Source organism: Brienomyrus brachyistius, chromosome 13 (genome assembly GCF_023856365.1).
Source record: "Brienomyrus brachyistius isolate T26 chromosome 13, BBRACH_0.4, whole genome shotgun sequence".
NCBI classification, from domain to species: Eukaryota; Metazoa; Chordata; class Actinopteri; order Osteoglossiformes; family Mormyridae; genus Brienomyrus; species Brienomyrus brachyistius.
The window spans coordinates 23,696,909-23,718,235 of record NC_064545.1 but is presented as its reverse complement, the minus strand read 5'-3'; the positions used below and the strand labels follow the sequence as shown (position 1 = coordinate 23,718,235).

The following is a 21,327-nucleotide window of genomic DNA, read 5'->3' as shown; positions in this document are numbered from 1 at the left end:
GTCCCTGCCCACATTGGTGTAAACATGAACCTTGGCACTGCACCATCATGCCACCCTTATATACTTCATTATATGTTTCTTCACAGCCGATCACATTAGCGCACTGTTACCTAAGCGAGAAAGAGATTTCGCCTGGCTAGCCTGTTGCAGGAAATTAAGTCACAGCTGGTCTTAAAAAAGCTGATTTCATACATTCTCAGACTGTGGTTTAGCCATACTGGCCAGAGGCACAAGTGCAAGTCTAGAGAGCGAAAGCTCCTTACGGAGAAGTGCTGCTTCACACTTGACAGTCTTAGTAGGTAGCAGATGATGTATAAACGGTTGAGAAATAGATGATAAAGAGAAGGAGTTATCACAGCATATAAATGCACATGTTTTGTCTAGTATCCTTGTATATGTATGTGCCAGTAACTGTATAAGAAATAATTAAGTACATACTGCAAACCCAGTATGTACTGCATAGAGCACTTTCTGAAATCACTTAGTGTGATAGATTACAGTTGTAGGGTGGTGTATGACCCTTACCAGGATATTGGGTTGAATCCCAAGGCTAAAATAAATAGAAAGCAGGATGAGACAAGTACAAGTCAAAGAATTCCTGTGTACCACTACCGGAACAAATGGCAAATAGAAGAATCATTAGGTATCCGAGGTTATTCAAGCTGTTGTATTAATTTTTGACAGCAGAGGGAGCTAAAGAACCCATGAAGGGGATTACATCATGCAGTTCACCCGACGAACCTTGGACCGTTCATTCAAGCCTGGTCCCACCTTGTTTGCATGAGTCTGTGCCTCCCACAGTCAGCCTCTGTGTGAATTGATCTATATCTTTAATTTCCACACTTCCTAGTGATTTGTTCAACTATCACAGAACTATGCCAGTTCTGTGGCTGCGATGCCGGCAAACCTCATGGCGCCTGAAACATTTTGACTTACTTAAGACCGTCATGTTTTGTTTTTCTTTAAATCACAAATCAAAACAATATAGAGCAACCTGTTCATCGTGCAAATGACCTGAATCCACAATGTGAAGCTCAGATGCTTGTGAGTGTTTTCTTTCAGTTTAATGCTCTAAATAATTAATGTGCCCAGAAGAATTGCCACAGGCATTTTGGATTCAGAGGGAAGTAAAGCCCAGGCTTAAAGGAAGAGTATGACCCTGTGACTCGGTAATTCTGCGACGGAATAGGAGGAGGTCAACAAGGACATTGCAAGCCTGGTTATGTACACAAATGGGGGTGGTGGAAGGTAGAATTTGTGTTGGAAATGAGGCACTCTTGGGACAATGAGAGTACTTGAGCACTTCCCTGTGGACAATAAAGTATTTTGCTGTCTGAAAACTAGATAACCGAGAAGGTGTGGGACAGGAGATGTGTTACAAGTTCTCCATTGTAACCAGTCTTTCAGTCAAAATTTGATTAATGACGTGGTCATGGGATAGGAATACAAATATTCCCAGCCTGGTTCAGCCTTCTTTCAGCTTCTACGGCAGTGGATAAATGTCAGCCTTGGCATTTATATTAAAACAAACAAACCAGAACAATGCCAATTTGCCTGGTTATTTGAAGTGTGATTAGAAATGTAGTTTCATATGCCCTCATTCATGGGATTTATTCATTCAAAATAAATAAATCAGATTAATAAGCAACACAGCAGCATGCAGAATCCTGATTGGTGGAATGACTGCTGGCGGCTGCCTGCTGCTTCCACATCACAGCTCTGCTCCGATTTAAGGCAGCAAAACTGGGTCCTGCCGCCTCCTACCCTATGCTGGCAACGAGCAAACACACAGTTGGCAAGGCATCCCCACTCTGTGCCCACTCACACTTGGCAGTGACCCCAAGCTGGTTCAGCTGGCTAATTATTTCTAATCATTGGCTGTGCTTGCCTAGATGAGTCAGAAAGTAGGGGACTGGAAGGGAATGTTTTGACTGGTATGTTTGTGTGCAGTATTAGAGAGGTCAAGCGAGGAAGGAATTTATGGTAAATATTAAGGAGTAGCAACAGGATTACTGAAAAGAAAATCATTTTATAGATTAGAATTGAAAGATCAAAAATATGAATGTAAACAAAATTGGACACTTTGCAATTTAGTTTATAAGTTAAGTGCTTATTGCCCCAGATTAAAAAAAAAAATCCTTTTTCATTTGGAAGCAATAACCACCAGATAGATACTGTGTTATGGTCTCCTTATGAGATTCAGGTAATTACTTACAATGGGAAATTACATTAACAGCTAGAGTGTGATAATCTTGTTTCTGTTGTTAAGGGACCAGAGGTATCCAATCCAAACACTGATTATAATTTTTAACAAAAAAAGACCAGCAGTAACAGACACGAATGAACTACGTCCTTGGAAATTCCCTCAGGAGTTTAAATAATGACAGAGTGATTTATCAGCCAATGATGCAGCTACTCTCAGTTTTCACTTATTTAGGCTTAGTTCAACATCATTGAGATCCGCCTGAAAAATAAAGATTTCTGCAGAGCAACCTGTCTGCGGGTCCGACCACCTAGCAAGAGGCGAGTTCCATAGGCAGAACAATAGAGGGAGCACCTGAGCAAACAGGTGAGAGTCTGGTTCATCTTCAGTGGAACAAACCTATAGGCCAGAGGTGGGCAATCTTATACCCAACAGGCCTCTCTGGATAAAATCGCCCATCCCTGATGTAGGCAATCACTGCTATGTCACCAAGGATCTTCAGTTTCTTCCAGTAGGGGGCAGCACCTGGCTCAGTGAGCTAAGCCTGTGTGCTTGTGATTAGAAGACCCTTAACCCCCAGCTCCCTGGGTGCCGTAACAGGTGGCTGCCCTTCACAGCCAGCGTACTCTACAAAGAGCAAATTGGGGGAGGCATAAAGAGAATTTTCCCATGGGGATCAATGAAGTATCAATTATTAATATTATTATTAATAGCATGCCCAGTTTGGTCTCCCCAATAATATCACACGAAGACCAAACATTCCATAGATTAAATGACAGTTGATACATAAAAACATCTTGATTTGCATGTTTTCACTTGTTAGTTTCTTCCGCTTTTGTGGGTGCAAATTTTACACCCCCCACTTAGCAAACACACATCCTACAGTCCTCAGACCAACAAGAGGATTTATCTCCACAAAAACAAACTTAAAAGTTTCAAGATTTAAAAACATATCTTTTAATAACTCCATACAAAACCACTTCGACTCCATCTTGTCGAATCGCTGCGATATATTCAACCTCGTCTTCTCATTTTCATCATTCACAACGTAAATCCTTCCATTGTTATAAAATTAAACAGAACACTAGCCAAGGGACTAGTCTCGATGTCTTTAAATACAGATAAACAGAATATAGCATAACAGAGACTGAAACTTTACTTTCCTTGTATTTTTACCCGCATCTTTAAAAAAACAAAAACTCCCAGAAATGTTCAGAAACAGCAGTATGTTACAGCTAAACACAGGCGTAACCCTTGTCCCAAAAGAATCAGTCACAGCGATACAACAACGATGTCTGCGTTTGTCTTATCAGGCAAGTCAAATGTCAGAACAGCAATATCAACAGGTCTGTAAGGCTCATTTTGCGGTGCACGTCTCCCCCTGGTGGTAACTCAATGGAACTGAGGAACTAGAAATATAGAAGAATGGATCAGTTGCTAAACCCTGGGCCGAGTGACTTCATAGGTGTTGTGCTGGTAAAGTGGGGTGGGGCGGGAACTCAAGAGAAGAGTGTTTGTGGCCGCTGAGCAGTATGCTAACTGGAGAAAACGTTTTAAAGGCATTACATACTTAAATACATCCCTTTCATCTGTTTCACTGGCAAATTCTCACTCTTTTTAGATAATTATGTACGGACGACTCTCACATGAGGGCTGAACAGCTGTCTCAGGCTGCAAGGCTGCTAGGTGGCAAACAACTTTTAAATGGAAGGAGCGACATCGCAGCATAACCTTCTGGCATCGGAGTCCTGGCAGAGCCTGTCATTGTGGGCGTTCCTGGGAGCTGAGCCAAACACAGGATTGGAGTCTGGCACAGAGAGAAAGGAGGGCATTCCCTAGTTTCACTGGCCCTGCCCTATTCCAGGGTAAGATTCAACAGGCAGACAGAAAGGGGGGATCTCAAACATTCTCGCTCCCCACTGGCTCTTAAACGCAATGTCGATTTTTCACAACACTACATTTTTTTATATATATCTCCACAAATACGGAAAATGCATTCTATGTACAAATGTGAATCTGATTTCATAATGTTTATTTCAAAGACAATAAGAAATGAAATAACCCCACTCCTGTTGAAAACACAGGTAAGAATCACTTCAAGTTTGATACGGTATCTTTTCCTAATTTAGAATGGACAGTTTCAAAATAAATGCGACAGTGGTCAAGGTAACTTTTTTTTCATCCTTAATACTTAACACTTGAAGAGTTTCAATGATCAGATCCTGACTACCAACTCAGCTCAGAACATGGACACAACTCACGGAGGGCTCCTCTGCAACTTGGCCGCGAGCCAGCCTGCATGGAAGATGAACAATCACCAAAACCGATTCTTGGGGAGACGAACGCTAAAGTGGGTGCAGTCCCGGGAGAGGCAGATAAACTTTGCAGTGATGGCGGGAGCGCACTGAGAAGTGTCCCGCAGTAGGATGGGATGAGATGGGCCGCATTACGTGGTCTTTGTTACACGAGGCCATTCCCCACAGTTCCCTGGATGCAGTCAGCCCAGCAGGAGGCCTGACAGTGCGTTCAGGTCCCGCATGTAGGGATTCTCCACCAGGATGCGGTCGATGCGCTGCTTCTGATCTGGGAAAATGTCGTAGAGCTTCCTCTTCAGGTCCGCGGTCTCGGTGGCCGACCGCTGGGGCGGGGGCGAGGGGGACGGCCGCGGTGGGTACCACCCAGGGGGGCCGGTGTGAGGCCACTGGGATGTCGGCCTCATCTGGGCGGTGATGGAGGGGCGAGGGCTGGATTTTGTATACACTGGGGGGGTTGCCCGCAGGTCTGGCCTTGTTGAAATCGTAACTGGGGTATAACTAGACAGATAGACAAGGGCTGGTGAGTGTTGAGGTTCCGCATGCAGCCTCACACTGCACGTTCATATAAAAGCGGGCAGCAGGTATTGCAGTGGTTAAAAACACAGGGTCATAACCTGGGTAAAATTCCATGCCCCCCCCCCCCAGGTAGACACACCACACACCCAAAACACCAGATGGCTCCCATACACACATAGGCACACCTGAAATCCTTGCGCAGGAAGTCCTCGATCCGCGGGCCGTGTTTTCCCAGCGGGTCGTCTGGGAGCATGAAGTGATCTTCTACAAAGGTGAACTGCAGCAGCCTGCAGAGACAGGACACACACGTCACACATAGACCCCAGGCCCCTAGGGGGCGACGATGTGCGTGACCGCTCCCCTTTTCAACTGTCATTTTGTTTCTCCGCTTTTCTTTTACCAAGGACTATTTTAGTTATTATTACTCAGACATTAAAGAGGAGCGACTCAGGTTAATTACTCCACTCAAGGGTACAACTGCAGGCCCCATCCTGTGATCTGAACTTGCCACTGTAGGGTCATGAGGTCACATATGTATGTATGTACGGCGCCGCCAGCTGTCGCTTCTCACCTCTCCTGAACGATTCTTCGCCACGCTTCCGACGTGTCCACAAAGTCCCGCATGTTGTCATTGGTGACAATGACTCCTCCCGTCTTCTCAGCGAGGTGGAGCAGGAACCTGGAAAGGGGATGTGGACGTGAGGCTGAGCGAGAGCAGCGGGGAGAGAGGCCACAGGGCCCAGGCGATGCGAGAGCAGCGGGACGTACCGGTCATCGTGGGAGGAGATCCTCTGTCCAGCAACCTCCCTGGAGGGTGTGAACGACAGCAGCCTCAGGTCCTCCAGCTGACTCAGGAAGTGCTGCTCTGTGGTGAGACACGGAGGCCAAGAACACCCTTAATCTGGATGCTCTTGGTTAAGCATTATAAACACCCCCCACCCCCCTCCACAGGTGCTCCTGTAGCTTACCTGTGATGTTGGGGTCTTTCTTCTGCCTCCACTGCGGGACGAAGACGGTGATCTCTCTGTGCCCCATCTTCCAGAAGGTCTCCACTGCGAGGGCAATGCCACGACAGGAGAAGAAGCGATGCAGCCCATGCCTGAGGAGGCAGACGCCAGGGTCAGACTCCAGGGGGCATAAGCTAACGGGGACAGATCTCACCAACCCCCGGAATCGTAAGACCTTACACTCCTACCCCAATGTCACAGACTCGACTATTAAACCACAGCACCCCCAACTGTCTCTTACCCTCAAAGCACCTGATTTATCTATCATGCAAACACCTTGTTTATTTCTTTATCTGTTTAATTTTTCATGTTTGTCGTTTTTAAGCTGAGGGAACCGTGCAAGAAATTCAATGGACGTGTACGTCTAACTCTGCCATTGGCAAATAAAGTTTTGATTAAGCTCAAATCAACTCGGAAACCTTTAACTGTGATTACAACGGAGACCACACTACTGGCCCGATACATCAGGATAGTCCCATCATACTGTATGATGGATGCATGTTCCTCTAGGATCTGATCAGTATTTTACCCACACATGCTAATCTGAGTGTAATGAAGCACCGTGCTTGTAAGCAGTGATGAAAGCCAGACTGTTGGGGACGTCTACGCCGGACCCCACCACTTCTCGGTCTTCATCAGATTAATCTCTAGATGGTCTCTGATTGAGTCACGGCTCTGCTCGAAACAGATGACCTTTGCAAAGGTCCTGGAAAACATTGTTCTTCACTGATTCAATGCAGGTGAAGACAGGTCCTTTGTCCGCATTGCACTTTGAACTAAAAAGCACTCACAGACGCCCACGAGAATGACAACATGACTAAGCTTTTGCCGGTGACTAAATTAACAAACTAAACATAAAATGTCTTCTACTTCGCCCCCAGATTATGCTCTGACTGGCAGGGCAAGAAAGTTCAGCACTCCACTGCGGCAGGGCAGGGTCCCGAAGATGCTGGCCGGCTGCGCCCTCATTCGCCTGAGCTGACTGCAACTGAGAGAAACAGAGGAATGTGGCCCCAAGCTGAACATACGTGCAGACAGCTGCTGAGCACAGCCTCAGGTCCATTTGCAACATTCTCCCTAGTCGTCCTCATACTGACCAGGCCCAAGCGGAGTACAAAATACTCAGACTGATCTGTTCGGGCCCAGCAGAGTACAAAATACTCAGACTGATCTGTCCGGGCCCAGCAGAGTACAAAATACCCAGACTGAACTGTCCGGGCCCGGCAGAGTACAAAATACTCAGACTGAACTGTCCGGGCCCAGCAGAGTACAAAATACCCAGACTGAACTGTCCGGGCCCAGCAGAGTACAAAATACCCAGACTGATCTGTCCGGGCCCAGCAGAGTACAAAATACTCAGATTGATCTGCCCGGGCCCAGCAGAGTACAAAATACCCAGACTGATCTGTCCGGGCCCAGCAGAGTACAAAATACCCAGACTGAACTGTCCGGGCCCAGCAGAGTACAAAATACTCAGACTGATCTGTCCGGGCCCAGCAGAGTACAAAATACTCAGACTGATCTGTCCGGGCCCAGCAGAGTACAAAATACCCAGACTGAACTGTCCGGGCCCAGCAGAGTACAAAATACCCAGACTGATCTGTCCGGGCCCAGCAGAGTACAAAATACCCAGACTGAACTGTCCGGGCCCAGCAGAGTACAAAATACCCAGACTGAACTGTCCGGGCCCAGCAGAGTACAAAATACCCAGACTGATCTGTCCGGGCCCAGCAGAGTACAAAATACTCAGATTGATCTGCCCGGGCCCAGCAGAGTACAAAATACCCAGACTGATCTGCCCGGGCCCAGCAGAGTACAAAATACCCAGACTGATCTGCCCGGGCCCAGCAGAGTACAAAATACCCAGACTGATCTGTCCGGGCCCAGCAGAATACAAAATACTCAGACTGAACTGTCCGGGCCCAGCAGAGTACAAAATACCCAGACTGATCTGTCCGGGCCCAGCAGAGTACAAAATACTCAGACTGAACTGTCCGGGCCCAGCAGAGTACAAAATACCCAGACTGATCTGTCCGGGCCCAGCAGAGTACAAAATACCCAGACTGATCTGCCCGGGCCCAGCAGAGTACAAAATACTCAGATTGATCTGCCCGGGCCCAGCAGAGTAAAAAATACTCAGATTGATCTGCCCGGGCCCAGCAGAGTAAAAAATACCCAGACTGATCTGTCCGGGCCCAGCAGAGTACAAAATACTCAGACTGAACTGCCCGGGCCCAGCAGAGTACAAAATACTCAGACTGAACTGCCCGGGCCCAGCAGAGTACAAAATACTCAGACTGAACTGCCCGGGCCCAGCAGAGTACAAAATACTCAGACTGAACTGCCCGGGCCCAGCAGAGTACAAAATACTCAGACTGAACTGCCCGGGCCCAGCAGAGTACAAAATACTCAGACTGATCTGCCTGGGCCCAGCAGAGTACAAAATACTCAGACTGATCTGCCCGGGCCCAGCAGAGTACAAAATACTCAGACTGATCTGCCCGGGCCCAGCAGAGTCCAAAATAGTTGCAAAATACCAAATCAAATACACCCAGCAGAATACAAAATTCAACAAACCAACTACACCCTGAAAACCACAAAAGATAACTGAGATGAGCATAATTTTTTTATTCTACCAAAATACACAATGGAAGTAAGAACTAAGCTCCAGCCCAGCAGGACCGTAACTGGAAAAGATATTACTGACAACGGCATTCGTGCCTTTCGAAAAGTCCTAGCAGAAAAGCAAAGGCGACCGGAGATTAGTTTCTCTGACTGAAAAGAAAAATAAAACAGACCTAAACTTAACAGAAACTGGAAACATTATGAGAATCTTAAGTAAGGATAAAATTGGAAAGTACTGAGAGATTGACAGAAAGATACCAGTTAAAACTAGACTGGTGTCAGATTGGGAAGTTTACAAGGTGAAAGGGAACTTCCCTCATGTGGAGAAAGTGATTTCAAACAGGATGTGTTGCCAACCACCACCAGCACTCAAGTGTTTAGGAAAATCACCTTCACTTCAAAACTTTGATCTCTCATATTTTTTTTTTTTTTTTTTGTATTTTTCTTTAAATTCCACAAATAACGAAACAAATGGTGTGGAAAATTTCTTTCTGATTTAACTAACAAATTAGAGGAAATCTACAGAGACCCAAGGTGTCACATGTGGAAAACAGGAATAAAACTCACAAAAAATAAATAAAGTTACACAGCTGGTAGGTGACAGCTGTGATGCAGGAGAATAGGAATTTCAGCCAGGAAGGACATTTAAAAAAATGATCACAAACAGACAAAATATCACCATCAGTTAAAGACACCAAACATAATCCCTACTGTTGCATATAGTGGGGTTATGTGATTATACTGAATATCATGAAACTGCTTATGAAGGTGCCTTTATGCATGTGTGAAATGGAACAAACCTTGCCACTTTGACCACGCAATCCACCCCCAGCACCAACCCCCCCGCAACACATCTCACAGCCCCCACAGCTGCCACTTCCAGGAAATCATCGAAAGACTGAAATAATAACATGAAAGCCGAAAGCGCTGAGAAACACTAAAGTTGCTGCTTAAAATCAGAGCACAGGAAGCCGTGAATCAGAGTACGGTCTGAGTCTGACTAAGTAGGAAGCCCCCGCCAGCCCCCCCCCCCCCGGTCACCTCCCTGCAGCTCCACCCACCCGTCACCTGCGCATAGCATTACCGCACCAGCTCCATCCCCACTCACGGCTAACTGGCAGTGCACCGGGGCCCAGAAATCCCTTTTAGGTCAGTTCCCAGATACGCCAGGCACTCAGGTGGGAAAACGGCCCTGAAAAGTCGCAGAGCCTTTCTGGGGTGTCATTTAACCGCACGTCCCCAGAACATGAGAAAGCTTGAACGAGCTGTGATTTCGCCATAAACTGATCCTTCACGGTGCTGTGTGAGGCTGGCGGATAAGGTAATGCTCACGGTCAGGGTTAGACGGCCTCCTGATACCATAAACTACCAGGGTTGTGGCCATTCTGCATCCATCAACTCCAGTCCGATTCCGGAAATGGAACCGGAGTTGGGGAAAACTATGGGGAACAGAATTGGAATTGAATTCGAATTTCAGGGCGATTTTAAATTCCAACTCCAGTTCCATTTCCTGATTTGGACTGGAATTGATTAATGCATTCAGGAATGGACCCCAAGCCTGTGCACTGCACAGCGTATCGTCACGGTGTCGAAATCAGCGCTGCACTCACGCCATGGCCACGTTGCTCCCGTCGATGACCACGTGCCGCAGGTCTCGGCGCCCCGGCTCGTTCTGCAGCGTCAGCCTGTACGGCGTGCGCAGTGACTGCTGGAAGCGGGACACGCCGGTGAGGGGCACAGCTTTCGGGGGCAGCTCTGTGCGGCTCGTGGGCGAGGGCAGCACCCTGCAGGGGGGCTGGTAGGAGCAGCTGGGGCGCTCCGAGGCGCTCTGCAGTGGGGTCAGGGTCTCCACCCGCACAGCCCCCATGGGATGGGCGCTGCCCCGAGACAGATAGTCAGCCTTAGCCAGGACCTGCTGCCCAGCAGTCTTTGGCTTGTCAGGGCCCTCGCCGTCAATGATGATCACCTCTCCCTGCGCACTGCCGCTCCTCCTCAACGTCGCCCTCTGCTGGACACTGCTGCCAGTGCACGGAGCCCTTGGGCCCACGCAGTTACTGGCGGGCTGGATGTTTTCTTTAGATTTAAATTCATAGAAAAGTCTACTCTGTGGCCTCTCTTTATCCCTGCTCCTGCAGAAGGAGGAGGAGGAGGAGGAGGAGGAGGAGGAGGCAGACGAGGAGTGGTGGCTGGTGGTACGTGGGTCCCCTGTTTGGGACCGATGGCTCTCTTCTACGATTCGCTCCAGCAGCAGGAATGTGTCCTCTCTTTGGTCTGTCTCGCGGACCACCCGCTCCACCACATCCTGCGGGTACCCCATGGTTTTGAAGAAGTTCACCAGGCACTTGAAGTTAGTCTCCGGGCTCACGCCGTCCACGTCGTCCGATGGCTCGCTGGGGTCCAGGACCACCACGTCCTTCTCGGACGCGGGGCTGGCCACGGAGGCGGGAGTCCTGCTGCGGCTGTCGCCAATTATGCAGCACCAGTCCGTCTCCAGCTCCTCGTCTTTCCTCTCTAGCGAGTACTGCCTCTTGGAGTCCCGGGACTCGCTTTCCGAGGAGCGCCTCTTGTGCGAGGTGCGCGGGTTTAGCACGGCCTCCGAGCTCAGTCCCACCGCCTTGTCCTCAAACGTGGCGTCCAGGATGCGGTGTGAGAGGTCGGTGACGGGCGTGCTGGTCTGGGAGCGGTCCTGCTCTGGCAGGATGGGGAGGGGTTGCCGGGCTTCCACACCAGGAACTGGGGTGCGTGCTGTGGGCGTGGGGCTTTGAGCCAGACCCAGCAACTCCTCCTTCAGGGCGCTGGGGAGCAGCAGCAGCTCCATGGTGTACTTGTCGGCCCGCTCCTCCACGAAGGCCCTGAATGCGCGCTTGACGGCAGGCTCCCGGTCGCCGGGCACGCCGCGCTTCTCTCGGAACAGGCACACGAACTGCTGCACGCGACTCTGCGCCATGACGACAGCCTCCTGGCGGCCCAGCAGCCGCAGCCGGCCCAGCTCCTGCACCGCCACCTCGGCGCTGGTGTCGCGCAGCAGCCGGTCCAGGAAGAGCCCCTGGGCCCCCACGAAGATGCAGTGCATGTCCGGCGGGTAGTGCTCCACCTGCTGCAGCTCCGGGTCACACAATCCCTTCACATATTCCTACAAGGGCAGGAGGGCACAGGGTTAGGGAGGGAAGGCCCTTGTGGCACCGCTCTGACACACAGTCCTCGTCAACTGTGGCCATCGGAAACTCATAATAATAATCTGAAGACTGATCATTTGTGATTAGGGGATATACTAACCACGATGCACAATAATCTGGGTACGTTTCCCGAAGCCTTCTTAATGCTACGTCATATATTAAAGGATAGAACTTACGAATGACAGCGTTAAGGAGGGTTATATTTCTGATTAACCATCATGCATCATAATAAGGCTTACAGATTTCTTCCTATTACTGGGGCAGGGGTTCCTCCTCCCCTTCTGTACTCATCCTAGCGTACACTGAGTCCGACTTGAGATCTAGACTAAGAATGCTCTCTAGGTCCAAGATCTATGAAACCTCTTTGTCCCAGTCAATAAAGTACTTATACAAATGACAAAGGTTTTGAATCCTTGATCATTCTGCCCATGTGTCATTTTTTTGGTGAAAGCATCATGCTAACATGCTAACTGGTTGGTTTCGTATCATATGATCGACACAACGTGCCAAAAATAGATTAAAGGGGGAAACCTTTGTGGGACTTTGGCGTCTGTTGGAACCTTTTATTTTACTTAGTTTCTTGAGCCTCTGAATAAACGGTTTTCAAACTACTGACTACTTCTGAGTGAGGCCACCTTTGTAACATTACAAGGATGATCACCACAGCTGGCCAATAGAATGCACCGCGGCTCCAACCCAAGGAATCTCCTGACCAATCATCCCAGACTCACCCTCAATGTTAATTGGGCTACTTTTAGCCACCCAGCCTCCTGCCACTGATCCGATTGCTGGTGTCACCCTGACAGCTCAGCTGACTGTGTCTTCTAGCCCACGTGATCCTTATCACAAGAACGACTGCTGACTGCACCCAGCAGGTAAACTAAACACCGGGTGACTCACAGTGCTCGCCCAAAGCATGCAAACTCTTTACACGAAACCAGTGCTTTCGCCTGTTTTGAATATCACCCCCCCCCTCCCCCATCCTGTTTCACACCAACGGAGATACCGGGTCCATTCTTTCGGAGATCAGGTACGCAGTGTCACTGGGGCACAACAGCACGAGGTATTGGAAAATCCCCTAATGTCCCATCTGCCTGTAATCCTCAATGTTCAGGTAACGACGCAGGAGGTCAGGGAGGCACCAGACAACACGTGGCTGAACTCGTTCACGCGACCCTCGGCTGAAGGGCTACCCCGTATCAGGAAGTCCTAAAAAAACAGGGAGGCTCTCCTGAAACCCTCAGAAATCCGAAGGAAGACAAACATTACAGGCTTTACAACACAGCGGAAAAAGAACAATCGATACAATGACCTAAAGTTTTAAAAATGTTTTCTTTTTGGAACTCCTCCAGTAAGATTAAGCAATCACTGTGGACTCTGTACAGGGGAAACATTTTTACAAAGATTACATCTATTCTCATTGGGAAATGATACTAACAGTAGCTCCATCTTCCAACTACTGCATATGCAGGGGGTAGGTCTGCTGCCAGCCTATTATTCCAACTGAACTGTCTGTCACAGGGCAGACTCAGGCATACAGACACTCTGGGAAATTCAAAGGTCCCAATTAGTCTTTGATGGACGAAACCAGCAGATCTAGAGGAAACTCCAAATACATACACAGCTGAAGCTGGCTTTGAGCCCCAACCCTGGATGTTTAAGGCAAAAGTGCTTTGGCACAAAGTAGAGGACAGCACAGGGAACCAATGATAATGTAAATCTGGTGATCCTCAACCCACAAGAAAGTACACCTGTCTGCACGAGGACCAGCTGTAGACACAGCCATCAGAAGCTGAAAAGGAATAACTATGAGGAAGAGATAAAACAGGGGGATAACAGCATAGTGCCCAGGACACAGCATAGGAAGCAGTGCTTTTATACATAGCTTTAATCACGAGTAAAGGGGCACTCCACCAAAGTGAAGATCTGAGCACTGTCATCAAACACTTCTAAACAGGCGGGACACAAAGCTTGACTCCAACTCTTGGTTACACAAGAGCCTTTTCAGGAACAACTCATGAGCTGCTGTTTAGTTCACAGAGATTAGTCACAGATAATGAGCCGTCTCCATCCCGGGGTATTCCAGAGTCACGCAATACTTGGGCAAATGAATCGGCCCGGGCGCCTACATTTCACGGCCCGTCCCTTATCGGCCCCGTAACGTCGCATCGGTCCGTGGAACCGGGCACGCCCACGGTAAAACCTCAAGTTTAACACGGGAAAGAGGAATATCCTAAGTCTAAACCTCAAAACGGGAGACGGCTTAGGTCAAGGCGACCACCGCATACCGGGTCGCTGTGTCGCAGTACGTAACAGAGAGAGTGAGGCTGCCGGTGTTTCCCTGTAACACCGAGCCGAACGTTGCTTTCCGGCACCCGGCGGGCCGCTTACCTTGGCCCGGGAGACGTCGTCCTGCTTTCCTTTGAGCTGCAGCCATATCTGCCGGGATGCTTTGCTCCCGTGGGCTACAGTGGGGTCCAAGAGGCCGATGATGGTAAAAGTCACCCTAAAAACCTGCTCCACCCTACACCTGACACACTTCAACTCTTCCTGCTTGTCCTCGGGAACTGCGAACTCGTCCTCCGTCAACGCGTCCCGCGGTTGGTGGCCGGCGGCGGACAGCCTGCCGCCGGGGGATTCTGAGCAGGTTACCTCGGTAACCATACCAAGAAGGGGCCGCGTTGTTGACATTCTGCTCGGGCTCTCTCGGTCTGTCAATTACCGGAAAGCTGGCTGTTTATCTTTCAAAATACGCAGTGACATACGAATCGCTGACCCCCTTCATGATTAACACGCCGCTTTCTTCCCCCTTCTGCGCTTGTTTTATTGCAGTAACCCTATTTCGCGACAACATCCACATCCGTGACAACCGCGGAGCTAGAGGAAAGTCCCGCGACGTCATCAAGACTCGACGGCGGTGCGCCTCCACTGCGCGTGTGGTTAGTGATAACAATTTGAAATTCAGCAGATTTGATTATAATTGTCATGTACGATGATAAGCTTTCAAAACCTTTTGATATGGATGGTAGGTAGTTTGCCAAATAAATACATTAATTTTAATGTTCTGCATTTGAAATGTACTATTATTAAGATTCAAATATTTGTTTTCACGTCATGAATATATAAGCGGCAAGAAGATAGTTAGGTTTTGGGTTTGGGATAATGAAAACGACGGATTAGATATCACGCCCCCCGGCTACCTCACCAGAATAATCTGTTGAGAAATGAGTCGGTACATGAAATATAACAGATTAACCACGGAGTATCAAAAATGACAATAAACTGCCTCTGTGGCCATTCAACTATGCACATTAAAATCAGGTATAGAACTCATTTGTTTCGTATTCATTTTCGTATATGAATAAAATAAAAAAATACACCACATTCCACCATTTTTTTTGCAGTTAAAACTACTATTTTACTTGTTTTCAATACAATACACACGTGACACAGATGCTTTCTCTCCCCTAGCGGTAATACGGGAAAACGTCATTTAAACGGAAATAACATTCTGTTCCCGGTACTTTGTGCAAGAGCTCCTCCAGACGACAACAAATAATATACGTGATGCTATGTGAGTGTACATTCGGACAAAGCGTGCGCCGATGTTACCGAAATCAAGTGGCATAAATCACTATTGTGGTGTTACAATTCCTGAATTCAATAATTCTCATTTGTAAATCTACGATTTAATAGTTCGCATTCCTGTTTATAGATTATGTGTCCAAATATGTCATATACAGTATTTCAAAACAAATTCTGCACTCGCTGTAACATCTGTTTTCCTCCATTTATAGTCGTTTCACTTTTCTCCACTTAGACAATTACTGCTGTTGCATCAGGCAGACAGGTTGTTAGTGTAAAATCTTTAAATGCCTAGGAAGCAGCTATCCTGGGAACTGCAATATATGAAAATGAAATATTTAACCGAAATGTACCAATACTCACATTAGCAGAGAATGTAATTTTTCAGTTTAAATAACGAAGTAGTTCATAAACTCTTATGGAAATAACTATTACATAAATACCATTGGGAACAGTAATCTATCTATCTATCTATCTATCTATCTATCTATCTACCTACCTACCTACCTGTCTGTTCATCCATCCATCCATCCATCCACCAACCATGCAGGAATACGGCTGGAGCCTAACCCAGACACAATGATACATTTTCCTTTAGCTTTGTATCTACTTATCAAGCTATTGTTCATGACTGTTGGTCCAGTATAGTGTCATGGTGAGCTTGGCAGCACAGTGCACGAGGCAGGGGAATGCTCCAGACAGAATGTGACTGAGGTTGTATATGTGCATGAATTTTATTATATCTGTGTAATTAGTTACTGTGCTGGACCAGGGCCCCACATTTGCCACTTCTCATGCTGAGCAGACTTTGCAGAAGGTGTGAAGGAGAATGAGAACAAAACAGGGTGATGTGGAGATGAGGAAGGTGGAGAAGCAGGAGGACCGGGTGGGAGCACTGTGTGTGTGTGTGTGTGTGTGTGTGAGCAGATATACCTTACGTTATGGAAACACAATGTCTCCACAACATGATGAATGCCTGTTTTTTTCCCTTCTGGAGACCAATTTCCTGGTCACTATAAGGGAAAACTCAATTTAATAAAAATCGGTGACTGCTATGAAAAAACAAAAAATACAAAAACTCTTGTATATTGCTTGGTGACTTATGGTTATGGTTAGGGCAGGGTGGGGGTTAAGGTTGTCATAGTTAGCGTTAGCATTTTCCCCATAGAAGTGAATGAGCGGTCCCCATAAAAATATGTCTTCCCCATATGTGCGTGTGTGTGTGTGTGTGTGTGTGTGTGTGTGTGTGTGTGTGCATGCTAGATGAACACACAGGTGAGAGAAAGGATAAGGGACAATGGAGGAGGTGCTTGCAGGCTGTGAGACCTTGAGAGTGAGGTGAACAAAAGCAGGCAGGAGATGACTGTACAGCCCATTCAGAACAGCAACGTCTCACCCACGCTGAAGGCCATGGAAGAGCTGCCTCTCAGAGCAGATGTACACACGCAAACACACATACGCATACACACTCACACACACATATTAAATATAAGCACACACAAACAGATAGGCATATTGGAATGAACTATATAGGTAGGTAACGATACTTGTGAAAGTAATTATAAGACAAGAAATAAACATAAGATAATTGTGGAATTAAACAACAGGGCTCTCGGTAGGAAAATACTAGTAAAGGGAATTATCTGAAAATAAACAAATACAATCCCTGGAATTAGATAACAAGGTTCAGCATACACAATGACACAATGAAACTGCATGAGAATATATAGTCAATTATGGCAAAGACAGTCCAGTCTGTCTGTTGTTTATGGGTGAAGGATATTAAATGTATTCAATCATCCATCCATCGTGGAACCACTTATTCAGTACAGGGTCGCGGGGTAAAGGTTTTCAAAGGTTTTTACTCTTTTAAGATGAGGTATTTTTGTTGCCGCATTATTCTGCATAGACGAAATAACAGCCGTTAGCCTCTAGACGGCGCTGTCACCCTGCTTACTGGCACTCGTGGAGCCACACTCCTCTCCCTGCAAGCCCAGGAGAGTATTGACGAAAATATAATACTCAAATCGATATGTTTCATTATTTGGACTCAAGACCCCCATAACTGGGGAATATTTTCTTTATTAAACTTCAATGAGGAGAAGTGTGGTTTAACAAGAAGAGAAAGCGACGATCCAGTGGGGAAATTACTGTAATATCTGCCGAAACGTTGGTCCTTTCTTCTGACTGCAGTGCATCTCACACTCGGGTTAAACGGAAGCTTTGAAAGATGATGGATGGTGCCCTCTAGAGGACAAAGTAGGTGCAGCGCTGAAATAACATCAAGGTCTCGTCTGTTGTTTCACCACTAAGACACTTTCAGCACTTACTGTCAGATTGCTTCTCAGCCATTCGCTTTACATTGCGTGTTCTGAATCTCTCAATCAATCCATTGAAAATGAAGGTAAACCATCACTGCGCAAATGCAATCATTTGTCTACCTGACAGTCATCACTTTTCAGATTCTGATTTAACACGTTTATCTATTAAAAGACATACTTAAATATCAGTGCTGTTTTTAATTGATCATTCCAAGTCTAAAACGTATTTTCACCTATGAGATAAACGTGTAAGGCTTTTAAAGATATTCTGTGAGCGACTTTTGATGATTTATAGATCAAGTTTCCTTCATTAGTCTTCTGTGCTTTTTCTTTTTTGGGAAAAGCTAATTGTAATGCGAGGTTCCCGTTCCTGCTGTACCATACATTCTATTTTACAGAAAAGCCCCACTTTGCTGGAAGTTCCTTAAATCAGTGTTTTCTGTCAGCACGAAGGTAGCGCGGGCGTGGTCCAGCGTGTCATTTTTACGTCCTTTAAAAGACTTTATTCTACATTACTTTATAGAAGGGTGTGCTGTCGGGTTTGGTAGGAAGCACTTGGGTAACGGCCGAGAAAGAGTAGGTGGGGGGTACCGGCGGATGGGATAGTTCGTTGGCGATAGTAAGACACATAAACAACTGGCTATCAACCCTGTCGCATGTGGAGTGGAAAATAAATATGTAAACACATAAAAGTCAGATCATGAATAATAAAACAGCCATAAATCCCATCATCTCCAGCGATGATTTATGAATTTACAGTGGCTGATTGTCCCGGACACACTGTAAATATTCATGTGACAAGCGCTAAGCTTTATTTAATCTTGATTAATGCTGATGCTGCCGGGCAGCTCCATAACTGCCAGGCATTATTATAGGCAGCCGGTCGAATGCAAATGTTATTTCATGTAAGATTAGAGAGACAAATTGGGCTTTTCAGCCGCGCGGGGCGAAGTAGACGGCAGCGCCGTCACGTGACTCGACACTTATTTTATTAGCGCTGGTTAGAGGCGCGAGGTGCGGAACCGGGGCCCCAGTGGGGGGCGGCGCCGCGGCGCAGACACGCCCACATCCCGCTGTTGTAATCAACACCTGCGCCGCCACTTTCCCAGTAAATATAGAGAGCGGGGGACCCGCGCGCGTGTTAACGTGCGCGTGTGGCGGCGCGCGACATTAAGCGTGTCGTGTGATGCTGGGGATGGCAGCATCGTCACGGTTTCGCACCGCAAGCTGTCTAGTTAAACTCCACCGCAGACACCACTCACTCAAAATCAGAATGTCTGTCACCGTTTTGGATCTAAAAAAGAAAATAATTCTTCACCCAGCCATCCATCTTCCAACCCTCCCGTGTTCTAACAATTATTTATATAATTAAACAATAAGAGATCATAGGTACTCCTTCTTATTTTATTGTCATTTTGGTCATGACATGGTAATTAGCTCAAATCCCTTTTTGCCCAGTAATCAGACAGGAAACTGAAGCTTATGTGCTGGGCGTGGGCGACAGGGAGGATGAGAGAGGGCATTAATTAATCACATGAAGAACCAAAGCAGAAACACATTAAGATACTTGCCAGCCAAGGTCTTGCTGTGCCCCCGAGCTTTGGCCTGTGTGAGCGTGTCACCAGGGTGTCCAAGAGCCCGCTGTAGAGGAGTTAGATGTGCAAGGACAACGATCATGCAGAAGAAAGAAAAGAGAAAGAGAGACAAAGAATCCGGAGGCAGTGTGACACTGTGGAGATTCACCTCAATCAGTATGTGTGTCCATGGACACGAATGTAGACATTCTTTGATATCTTGTGTGTGCCTGTGTGTGTGTGTGTGTGTGTGTGTGTGTGTGTGTGTGTGTGTGGGGGGGGGGGGTATTTATCCCCAAAAGACAGCAAAACCCCCCCAAAAAAACAGGAACTGTGAGGTTGACTTTCTCTACTGCTGAAAACTTTAAAAAAAAAAAAAAAAAAGTTTTGTTTTGTTAAGTTTCGTCAGTTTTTGGCGAGGGCCTGTTGATTATACCAAAAACAGGAGTCAGTGGGAACTCCCACCGATACACCCAGGTGTACCCAAAATGAGTTTGTGTGCAAGAAAGGGCTACTGCAGTCTGCCATCTGAGTTACGGATGATGGGTGGTGAGGCTGATGAAGTTATCCTGCTTGTGACGCCCGTCACAGACAAAGGCACAGCAGAGAGATGCTTCTGCACACGCAGCTCCAAACCTGATTGGTACGAACAGTACTTACCGTAATCAGTGACTCAAACCCAGCAATACTCTCTGAGGGTGTGTTTGTGTGTCTATGAATTTCTCTGTCCATCCACGGTGATTGTAACTTAGCATTTTTCCCGGCTCTCTATAGAGGAAGCAAACAAGCGGAGAGCCAAGGCATTGCAGTTCAAGGCAGCATACATGCAAGCGTGTGACCTGGCTCCAGTCCGCCTGCCCCCCGCCCTCGTGTGGAATGTGGGCTCCTGAATGCAGCCGCTGTGCTTTCATGCCGAGAGTCTATTGAGAACACCAAGGTCTCAGCTCCTTTATCCGCGCACGGCTGCCTGTGAGGGCACGCTGCTTCCGCCGCCCCCACGATCCACGTGACTGTCTTTCACAGAGACGGGAACGCTGCCTTCTCCAGATGATCCTGAAAGAAAGCATGGAGGCCATCATCTACGGTGCAGATGGGCAGACCCATAGAGCCAGTAAGGAACAAAGAGTAACTCGGGTGGAGTAGAGGATATGGTCTGATTAGGAAGGGGTAAGAGACACGAAGTTACTAGGGTGGAGTAGAGGAAATGGTCTGATTAGGAAGGGGTAAGAGACACGGAGTTACTAGGGTGGAGTAGAGGACATGGTCTGATTAGGAAGGGGTAAGAGACACGGAGTTACTAGGGTGGAGTAGAGGACATGGTTCAACTGGAGAGGGATAGGGGATAAGGTGGAGGGAAGGATGGACGGAAGGTCATGGATGTTTTTTAGGGGAGTAAAGGATATGATGGAGTAAACTGGGTGGGGAAGGAACATGATTAAGTTGTACCAGGTAGCTGGGAGCCTGTGGATCTCCTGCTTGAATAGAAGAACCTTTTTAATGTTCAGCATGACTGGCTGTCAGCAAGATGGGCAGCCCTGTTAAACTCACATCTGTGTGATTACAGTCCTGCTGCAGACATTCTACGCGTAAATTCTGGTGTTTTCACCCAAAACTCTCCATTTTACTTTCACCCTCTGCCTCACGGCGCCAGGTAATACTACTGTTATAAATCTTCACTGGTTTAAATTTAACAGTTCTAATTCCTAATGACTTCATCTAATTTCTGGAGTGATTGTCATTTTACTGACAGGAGCTGCTAGCCAAAAAAAAAAAAAAATTAGTTATTCATGAACATCTGTCTTAAAGGAGCGACTGTGCCAGTCACTGCAAAATGGAGAGACAGGAGTTTGGATGCAGGGCTGAAACGGATGGGCTGATCAAGGTAGGAAGGGATGAAGCGTGTAGGAAACAGAGACGCTCATACCTCCGTCAGATCGGACTGGATGCAAAGAATAATACCAGAATATTCCGTCCTTTTCTTAATTCATCGCGTCCCTGGAGCAAA

The 21,327-nt window shown here is 47.2% G+C and overlaps 1 protein-coding gene across 1 annotated transcript; it reads right to left on the bottom strand.

Moving 5' to 3' along the window:
- Window positions 1–3,136: 3,136 nt before the first annotated feature.
- On the bottom strand, window positions 3,137–15,132 carry n4bp1 (nedd4 binding protein 1). The gene is made up of 7 exons (XM_048973039.1): window positions 14,234–15,132; window positions 10,277–11,799; window positions 6,003–6,133; window positions 5,803–5,899; window positions 5,606–5,713; window positions 5,220–5,321; window positions 3,137–5,016 (listed from the first exon to the last, which is right to left on the bottom strand). Exons 1-7 carry the CDS (start codon window positions 14,531–14,533, stop codon window positions 4,701–4,703), a joined length of 2,577 nt encoding a protein of 858 aa, XP_048828996.1. The 5' UTR covers window positions 14,534–15,132; the 3' UTR covers window positions 3,137–4,700.
- Between the last annotated feature and the right edge of the window lie 6,195 nt (window positions 15,133–21,327).

Excerpts from the sequence above, each read along its gene's own strand:
- n4bp1 (XM_048973039.1), bottom strand. The coding sequence starts at position 14,533 with ATGTCAACAACGCGGCCCCTTCTTGGTATGGTTACCGAGGTAACCTGC. Across the intron at positions 5,900-6,002 it reads GAAAGACCCCAACATCACAG|AGCAGCACTTCCTGAGTCAG; the intron begins GTAAGCTACAGG and ends GTCTCACCACAG. Across the intron at positions 5,714-5,802 it reads ATCTCCTCCCACGATGACCG|GTTCCTGCTCCACCTCGCTG; the intron begins GTACGTCCCGCT and ends TCCCCTTTCCAG.